Raw genomic sequence first — 9,758 nt, 5'->3', positions numbered from 1 at the left:
TGAGCCGTGTCTGGTGTCATCATGGGAGTCGGCAGCCGGGAACGATGGCAGGTCGTGGGTTTGGTGCTGCTGTGACAGGTGCTGGTTTGGGGAGAGGGTGAGCTGGGGTCTCCCAGTAGTCACCACATCTGAGCATAGCTGTGGGCGCGATGGGCAATTGTGCAGCAAAGAGGAAGTTGAAGGATAGGCTGGCCAGACTCGAGCATGCTAAGAGCACTGGCAGCAGGACTTGGTTCATTTCTGTGAGTGAGCACCTGCCCTGTGGAGAGTGATGACAGGGCCTGTGAAGTGGGAACAGGATGGTCTGCACGGGACTCTCCGAGTCTTGGTTGGTCTTGGAAGAATGGGGGCCTGAGCACAAGTCAACCCCTTTCTTGGGTGACACGTGTTCCTGGACCACAAGGGGTAGGCAGCAGGAAAGGCCTTGCTTAGGGGCTGTGGCACCCCTGTGGATGCCAGGAGTGAGAACAGTGGCAGTAGCCAGCCAGCCCGTGGTATCCAGCAAGGCCACCAGGGAACCTTGGGCCTCACAGCCAGATTCTGCCCTTGACTTGATCCTCCCACTCTTGTCGAATCTGCCTTTGCATGGTCTGCAACTTTGAGCTTGGCTTCTCCTGGCCATTCCTGGCCAGGCACCATGGCCTGTGAGTGAGGGCTCCCAGAGCTGCCCAGCCAAGCCCCATGCAACACAGCCTGGACCACCTGCCCTCCCACACCTCCTTTCCCTCTCACTTCCTAGGCAGACTAGGTGGGAGGAAGTGGGAGCTGAGAGCCAGGGTCTGGGGGCAGGAGCAGTTGAGCCAACCAGCCTTACTGCTAATGGGCATAAAGTTGCCTATTGGGGCCAAGACATATTCTGGAGTTAGGGAGTGTTGGTGTTTGCACAGCATAGTGAATACACTGTCAGAGGGGAGTGATGGGCGTCTCACAGGAGATGCTCTCTGTAAAACAGCACCTGTGGGGGAGGGATAGAGAACATTCTGGAAAGGGGTAGTTAGCAGTGTGAGGCATGAGGGGCAGTGCAGAGAGCAGGAAGCTGTGCTCGGCTCTAACTCTTCCTGCAGAGAGCAAAGTGGCATGGGGAGGGGGTCCGGCTCCCAGAGGGGCGCCCTGTCTTGGGGTTATGGAGGGGTTCAGGCATGGCACAGGGAGGTTGGAGGGACCTCCCAGCCCCTCCTCCCTCCCAGTACTGAGTCCTCAGCAGTGGAGGGATGGCCGGGACATCTGCAGCTGCAGAAGCTGGACTGTGCATCCCACTGATAAAACAGCCTCAAATGATGAGCTATAAAGGCCACACAAACATCAGTAGTTGCCAAGTCGTGGGGAGTTCAGGGAGGGAGCCGCCAAACATAGTGCTTGAGGGCTATGATATGGTGACAGCAAACTCTAAAGTCAGAAAGATTTGAAAGTTTTATTAAAAATTGTGGGGCCAAAATTAGGGCATAGTAGGAAAGGCCACTGCCTGCAACACTGGCATCCCATGTGTGTGCAGGTTCCCGATCCAGCTCCCTGCTAATGTGCCTTGGAAAGCAGCGGAGTTGGCCACAAGTGCTCGGGGCCCTGTATCATGTGGGTGACCTGGAAGAAGCTCCTGGCTTTGGAGTGGCCCAACCTGGCCATTGAGGCCATTTGAGGAATGAGCCAGCTAGTATGAAGTCTCTCTTATTCCCTCTCTGTAATTCTGACTTTGACAAACATTGTAAAACAAAATTTTAAACTGTAATTAAAGATATACAGGGCAAGTGGTTAAAAAGGTCCTCACCTTGCCGCCCGGGATCCCATATGGGCGCCGGTTCTAATCCCGGCAGCCCCGCTTCCCTTCCAGCTCCCTGCCTGTGGCCTGGGAAAGCAGCAGAGGACGGCCCAAAGCTTTGGGAACCTGCACCCGCGTGGGAGACCCGGAAGAGGCTCCTGGCTTCGGATCGGCATAGTATCGGCCCGTTGCGCTCACTTGGGGAGTGAATCATCGGACGGAAGATCTTCCTCTCTGTCTCTCCTCTCTGTATATCTGCCTTTCCAATGAAAAAATAATAAAAATAAATCTTTAAAAAAAAAAAATCTGCTACATCTGTTTTATTTTTAAAAACATTTGTTGGTTTGAAAGGCAGAATGACGGCGAGAGAATTGGAGCTTCCATACGTTGTTCCCTCCTCAGGTGGTCCCGAGAGCCATAAGTGGGTCAAGCCAAAGCCAGGAGCCCAGCACTCCATCTGGGCCTCCCCGGAAGGTGGCAGGGGGCCAGGTCTGTGGATCATCGTCTGCTGCCTTTATAGGTGCTCAAGCAGGAGGCTGGATGGGAAACAGAGTGAGGGAGATTAGGCCAGCCAGCATCATGAACGGCGGCTCAGCACTCTGCTCCACAATGCTGGCCCTGCCGCACATGTCTCCCATGCATCCCTACTGCCAGTTGGTGCATCCCAACGGTTGAGCGGCTCTGAGTCCCATTGCATGCGGACCCCGTGTCATCTTGCTCAGTGGAAACTGCACTCATCCAACACCAGCCTGTCGCCCACAGCCCCTGGTACCCACCTGTCTGGGAGGGCTTCTGTGTGCAGAAGGGACTCCCCAGGCTGTGCTGTCTGGCTTGTCTCCATGGGCACTGGGTCTCCCAGGGTCACCCACAGGTATGTGGCAGGTGTTAACCCCTTCAATCCAAGGCTGACGGCAGGTAACATCACGGTGCCATGTGCTGATCCACTCACAAGCTCGTAGGCATTTGGATGGTGCTGCCTTTTGGTCTGTCAGGGATAATGGCTGTGGACACAGGTGTCTCTGTTTTTGCTACTTTGGCTTCTGTCCCCAGCAGTGGAACTCCTGGGTCACTGGGGAATGGCTGTTTTCCATAGAATCGTGGGGTTACTGTAACTAAGGCCAAGTGCCAGGCATGATCTCCTTGGTGACTGCCAGGTGGGAGATGGAGCTTGGTGGTGTTCTGTGACATCTGCCTTTCTAGGAGCTCACGTTGGTCTCTCCTGCTTCTCTAGAACATGAAGGCTCTGGGTGGGCTGTTGTCATCTGTAGACTGTGTACTGAGCTGCCCTGAGGTTGGTGCCTGGTGCTCAGGCGCGGTTTTCCCATGTGAGGAAAGACAGTCAGAGGGTGTGCGGGAGGGGTGGGGTGGACATCCTGACCCTGAGTGCCCAGGCCCAGAGACTGCCCCTGACAATCCCCGAGTAGTGACCAATCAGAGCAATGCCTGCTTTGTCACAGCAGGCCACACCCTGGGTACTGAGCCTCCCAGCTTCCACTAGGTGGCCCCGGGGAGCTGACCTCTGTGGGGAGGCTCCCAGTGACTCCCCCAGCCCAGGGATCAAGGCTGAGGGGGCGGGCCCTGATGGCTCTGCTCAATGGGGTGGGGCTGGGTGAGGCAGGGTGGGCCCACCACATGCTTGGTTTGATAGTGAGTATCTAAGCTGTGGCTTTCAGTTTTCCCTTTTGGGGGCATAGGTATATCTTGCCAGGCTGGTTGGCGACACTGAAGACTGGTGGACCAGCAAGGACTCCCCTGGTAAGCCAGGGACACTGTGACTCCCCCTCCTTTTGCAACCCCTCGCAGCTCTGCAAGACAAGGATCACTGCCATGCATGGTGGGGTGAGTGAGCTCAGAGAGGTTAGGTGGCAGGTCCCAGGTCACACAGCTCAGCAGGTGCCAGCCTGCATTCAGGGTCCTTCCTGACTGATCTCCCCGCCTGCCCCTTTGCTCCTAGACAGTGAAGGGGGATGAGGGGTTCAGGAATTGCAATGGAGGCTTCACAAGATACTGCTGGCTGTGCTTAGGTTCCTGACTGCGTGGGACAGCCCAGGGTATCCCAAGGGGAAGTTGGACACTGGGGATGCCTGTCCTGTTAGGAAGTTCAGAGGGACAGGAGGGGTGAGGTCAGGTGTCTCAGAGCCTGGCCTATCCTGTCTGTGGCCTGGGGCTAGCCTACGGAGCAGCTGCAGTCCGCTGGCAGCACAGGACTCCCGCCAGCAGACAGGGAGTTCAGGGCTTGTTTCACAGTCAGGGGGGGCCAGGCCCTGTAGGGATTGGGGTGCCTCAGGAAGGGGTGACTGCCCAGGGTCCTGTGATGGGTCTGAGCAGGTGGATAGCAGTACTATCCTTCCCAGGCCTTGGGGGTGGGGCTGTGCAGGCCTATAGGGGGACAGAGAAAAGCCAGAGTGGCCTGGGTGTCCTCAGTGGAGGAGATGACCCGGGTGTGGCAGTGAGGGGAGGGCTGGGCATTGACCATGGTGTTGTCATCAGAAGCTAAGGAGCCACAATGTAGCCCTGTGAACAGGGTCTGTGACCTGCTCTGTGGTGGGCTGGCTAGGCTGGACTGGGCTACAACACCCGTCAGTTCATGTGAGATGTGGGACTGAGGCTGACTTCCCGAGCTGCATCCAGTGCTATGTGTGTTGGCTGGTGCAGGTGACAAACCACACTTGAACCTGCACTAGGTGGTGCACCCAAGAGTCAAGTCTGAGGCACTGCAGGCAAGATAATTTGGGCAACTGCCCTGCTAGACTGCTGGACTCAAACCCTGGCCACAGGGAAACCTCAGGCTGTGTGGTCTGACCTTGGAGTGTGTGTATCAGGACTGGGCCACCTCAGTTGTTGATGCCTGTGCAGTGGACAGCATGCCCAGATGCACATGGGGGACATGATGCCATCAGGGGAGGACAACTGCCTTGTTGGGAAGCACAACAGGCTGGACAATTCTCCTGGCCAAGCTTGGCAGCATGTTCCTGAGCCTGTGGAGTTTGTCAACCCAGAAATCTCAACCCTGTTGCAATGAAACCTGTGTGTCAGGGCTGTTGAAACCACTCAATAACACCATCAGAATACGCTTCTCACATTCGAGTCTCTAGGGCACCATCATAGGACCATCCCCCACATCATAGGACCATCCCCCCCCAATCATAGGACTATCCCCCACCATCATAGGCCTGGGTGCTGATGTAGTTTGACAGAAAGGAGCCACCCCATTCCCCTTCTCCCCTGGGGACACAGGAGGAAAAGACTGAGACATGTGCCCCCTGCCTTCCTTCATACATGACTGCCCACCCTAACCATAGACCCACATGGGCATGCATCCCTCTAAACTATATAAACAATATTAAAATTTAAAATAGAAGAAGCCTGACCCAGGTCTTGAAGGACACTTGTCGGGAGGTGGTTGCTGTGAATGCGAAGTGCCAGCCCTGCGGTCCTGCCCAGGAGGGCTGCCCATGGCGATAAGGCAGATAGAAGCAGTTTCTTGGACACGGTACCCACCCACCATTCACATCAGCTTCCTCTCTCAGCTCGAGGCCCGAGCCCCAGCAGCAGACCTGAAAGCCCTCTTGCTCTAGCTCTATGTTTGAAAACTCAGGACAGCGAAGACCCGGTAAGCCTGACAGAACGAACTCCCTCTGACCTCAGTTCACATGTTGGTGCTAGGTGACCTCATAGTCATTGCACTTCTAGAGAAATCTCAAGGCAGAGCCCTCCAGTGTGGGCAGCATGTAGCAAGGAAAACGGAAAAGAACAAGAATCAAGCAGAGGTCCGACAGGAAGGGATGACCTGTGTGTCCCCTGGAGGGCGGAGCACTCATGGGAGGGACTCAGCTAGGGCTGGTCAGGGCTCTGGGTCCCGATGGACCAAAAGACCCAGCAGGAGGATGCAAGGACAGACTCTGGGGGGTTGCTGCCCGTCAAATGGACTGAGGGAGGCCTGGGCACAGGTGGAAGAGTTGTGCAAGCACACGCACTTGAGCCACTCTGACGGTGTAGCTAAGGGAGACACTGCTCAGGACATGGGTTTAATCTGACACCTGGGGCCTGGCGCAGTAGCCTGGAGGCCAGGGTCCTCACCTTGAATGTGCTGGGATCCCATTTGGGTGCCAGTTTGTGTCCCGGCTGTCCCAGGTTCCCTGCTTGTGGCCTGAGAAAGCAATCGAGGACGGCCCCAAGCCTTGGGACCCTGCACCCGCATGGGACACCGGAAGAAGTTCCTGGCTCCTGGCAAGCACTTGGGGAATGAATCAGCGGGCAGAAGATCTTCCTCTCTGTCTCTCCTCTCTGTATATGTCACTTTCCCAATAAAAATAAATAAATCTTTGAAAAAAAAAATCTGACACCTGTGCTTGAGTCCCCACTGGAGTGTCCTTTTCACCTAACTTTGTGGTGCAGTCTCGGCTTTATTATTATTAATTTTAAAGTTTTTTTTCAATTTATTTGCAAAGCAGAGTTACAAAGAGAGAAGGAAATAGAGGCAGAATCTTTCATCTGCTGATTCGCTCCGGCAATGGCGCAATGACGCAATGGCTGAAGCCTGGAGCTTTTTCCAGGTGACCCACATGATAGCAGCACCCCTCCTTCACCAAGACCCACGCCAAGATCAGCCCCCTGCCCTGCGGTTCTCCAGTGCCCACAGCTGCTTTCTCCTCCCCAAGGCTGAAGCCAGACCTCCCACCTTACAGCGAGGATGGAGAGCAAGGAGGAAGACCACGGTGCAGCTGGCAGCCACGAGGAAGACGAGCAGCGAGGCGATGGCACCATGGTCCCAGGTAATCATGCTTTCTCTCCCTGCTCACGCCTGGAATGCGGGGTGGTCCCCAGGGCTGAGCTCAGCCAAGTGCAGTCTCCTGGGGTCTGCAGGTGCACATCCTTCCCTGACCTCACTTCCTCCTTGCCCCTGCTACCTGCCACATGGAAGATGACACACAGAGATGAGAGAGGCAGGGCAGGAGCCAAAGGGACAGCTCGGGGCCATCCCCACTGCTGTGAGTGGCTCAGAGGTTGGGGACCAAGTGACCCGTTCGAATTGGACCTCATGTGGCATTGACCATTCCCCCATGTGGCAAGGAGTTCCTCACCAAGGTCATGTGGCTGCGAGGCAACAGGCGCAATGGCCTCAATCCAGATCCCACGTCCTGGGCCTCCCTGGGTGCTGCTTCCCATCCTCATTGCCCAGAATCTGAGACTTGCTGGTGTGCCCACCCGGCCCCACCTGACCCCTACAGGGCACTTGCCTCAGGCGGGACTGAGGGGCTGCAGCTCAAACACCCCATGTCCAAGATGCCTCACCATCACAGTGGTTTTTCAAATTGTGAGAATTTTTGGAAATGTATTTCTTTGAGAGGAGGAGGGAGAAAGATGCTTTGGGAACGCTTTGCATCATCCCAATACCCTAATTGCACAGCCCACTCGTGGCTGAGCCTCAGGTGAGAAGGCACAGGTGGAAGGGCATGAGGCCATCATGGGAGCTTCCCCTTTGTGGGGCCCAAGCCCATGCCTGCCGGTTGCTCTGTGGTGCTGAGCACCAGGTACACTGCTGTACTCTCAAACACCCCAGGATGGGGCTCTGCAGCCAGCCTTGCCAGCTGGGTCTCAGTCCTGGAGGCCAGAAGTCCAAGTTCAAGGTGAGAGCTGGGCTGCAGCATGGGGACGGCTCTTTTCCTGGTAGGCAGAGGGCGCTTTCTCCTTGGGCTGTCCTCTGTGTGTGGAGACGGAAGGGAAGAGATCAGGGTCGGACCCTCTGTCTTGGTTCATCACTAGAGTTCACCTCCTTGGAACACTGATTCCAAATACAGTCCTGGGGGTTGGAGCTTCAGTTTGGTCCCTGACCTCAGTGACCACATCCACATCCTCCCAGGACACCTGCTCCAGATGATTCCAGTTCACATGGAATCACACAGGCACCCCCACACCTCCCTCAGCTTGCTCTGCTTTCTGTCTGAGCAGATGATGAAAGCCGCCTTGCAGACATCATCGAGTATATCAGGAAGGCACTGAGCAGGGAGGAGCTGCAGCGGCTGCTGGCGGAAGACGAGGCCTGGGGGATATTCGTGCGTAGGGCAGAATTGTCCAGGTAACAGCCAGAGCTCCTGGCACGTGACCTCCATGCAGATTCCTAAGGCCGTGGTCGAGGTGACCCCTTCTCCGCAGCCTCGAGGAAGTCACTTGGGGCTAGGAAATGTGGCCAGAGGCAGCTTTGCCACTGGGTGAGGCACACGGTGTGTCCTCACACAGACACAGGACACCAGGCTGCTGCCTCGCCTGGCCTCTGGTGCCACCCTGAGGTGGCAAGCATGAGGCGTGGGCATTGCTGTGGGCTCATGTGGTGCCCTGTCCCATGGGAGAGGTTTGCTCTCTAGCCGGAAGTGCACTCTCACCTGCAGAGAGAACAGGTGCTTGGCCTCATGATTTTTTTTTTGTCACATGTTTTTTTTTTTAAAGAATCTATTTATTCATGTATTAGAAAGGTAGAAAGAATGAAGGAAAGAGAGAGAGAAAGAGAGCGAGAGAGAGTCAGAGAGACTTTCTACCACTGGTTCAATTCACAAATGGCTAAGAGGCCAGAGCTCGGTCCGGGTCTCCCACATGGGGGCAGAGGCCTGAGCACTTGGGCATCATTTCCTGTTGTCCCAGGGATGTCAACAGAGAGCTGGATCAGAAGTGGAGCAGCAAGGACTCACACCCACCCTCATATGGCATGCCAGCCTGACATATGCCAGCCTGGCATGTTAACTGGCTGCCCAACACTGGTCCCCGGCCTAATGACTAACACACCTACCTGCCACATTGAATTAGCTGGGTTTGATTCCTGGAACCTGCCATTTCCTGCCACTCTAGGCCCTGGGGAGCACTGGTAATGGCTCAAGTCCTCGGGTCGCTGCTACCCACACAGGAGGCCAGGCTGCCTCCTGGCTCCTGGCTTCGGTGCTGACCCAGCCCCAGCCATTGTGGACATCCAGGGAGTGAGCCAGGGGACAAGAGTGCTCTTTCTCACTTTGTCTCTAGGCCTCTTTATATATTCACAAACGAGGAAACTGCATTTAAAAGCATAAAGAGTCACGGTACAAGCGCCGTATAGTCGGTAGACGTCAGTCTAGGTGGATGTTAATTCTATTACTGAGTACCACATACTGTCCCCAAGAGCATGAGCTATGCATTTGCTCCACACCAGTGCCATGGGTGTGGGCACCAGCATCCCCTGTGCTCTGTGCCATGGTACTGTGGTGGCAGAGAGGCTTGGGGTGAGAGGGGTATTAGGCTCCATGTGCCCTGTTCACACACACACACCCTGTTGATTGCTTATGACGGCATGTCCTATGTGTCATTGACTGGATGCCAGTGGCTCCTGGGGACCATGTACACCCTGCACGCATGGCTTAGCAGGCATCGTGTGCATCTGCAGCGCTATGTGCTCTCAGCCCGCAGGTCCCCTGGGTTTGGGGGATGCAGGCATCTCCAGGTGAGCTCTCTTCTCGGTGTTCCAAATGCTGACAATCTGGAACAGTTGGGATTTCAGATTTCCTGCCCTGTGGCACTCCCCAGGTGAGCAGACAGTCCCTGCAGGCGGGACAGTCCCTGCAGGCGGGGCACTCCCAAGGCTGGTCCCTGGTCGGTGGACTGCCTCTCCGCTGCACACCCAACCCCACCATGATGGTCCGCTCCAATGCCACTTGTATCTGTCTGCAGGTGTTTCAATAGTGTTGCTAAGAGTGAGAAAGCTTCCTTGAGTGACAAAGCATCTTGGTTAGATAGGGACCACCACCAGTAACTTTTTATTTGTTTGAAAGGCAGCATTACAGAGAGAAAGAAGGAGAGGGGTCTGCGAATTCACTTCCAAAATGCTACATGATCTGTAACAGGAGCCTGGGGCTCCATCCAGGTCTCCCACATGGGTGAAGAGACCCAGGGACTTGGTCCATTTTCCACTGCTTTCCCTGGCTCACTAGCAAGGAGCTCTGGAATCAAAGTGGAGCAGCTGGGACTTTAACTGGTTCTCAAA

At 55.5% G+C, this 9,758-nt stretch overlaps 1 protein-coding gene across 1 annotated transcript in view; it reads left to right on the top strand.

Moving 5' to 3' along the window:
• The first annotated feature begins 6,262 nt into the window (after positions 1 to 6,262).
• The window catches only part of LOC121161600 (apolipoprotein L2-like), a 30,493-nt gene continuing 26,997 nt past the window's right edge, over positions 6,263 to 9,758 (top strand). The window contains exons 1-2 of the mRNA XM_040988072.1: positions 6,263 to 6,528; positions 7,706 to 7,832. Of these exons, the coding sequence (XP_040844006.1) occupies positions 6,447 to 6,528; positions 7,706 to 7,832 (209 nt within the window). The 5' untranslated portion in view covers positions 6,263 to 6,446. The remainder of the gene's footprint in view (positions 6,529 to 7,705; positions 7,833 to 9,758) is intronic.

Source organism: Ochotona curzoniae, unplaced genomic scaffold (genome assembly GCF_017591425.1).
Source record: "Ochotona curzoniae isolate NIBS_2020 unplaced genomic scaffold, NIBS_Ocur_1.0 contig_1014, whole genome shotgun sequence".
NCBI lineage: Eukaryota > Metazoa > Chordata > Mammalia > Lagomorpha > Ochotonidae > Ochotona > Ochotona curzoniae.
This window is presented reverse-complemented; position numbering and strand designations above follow the sequence as displayed.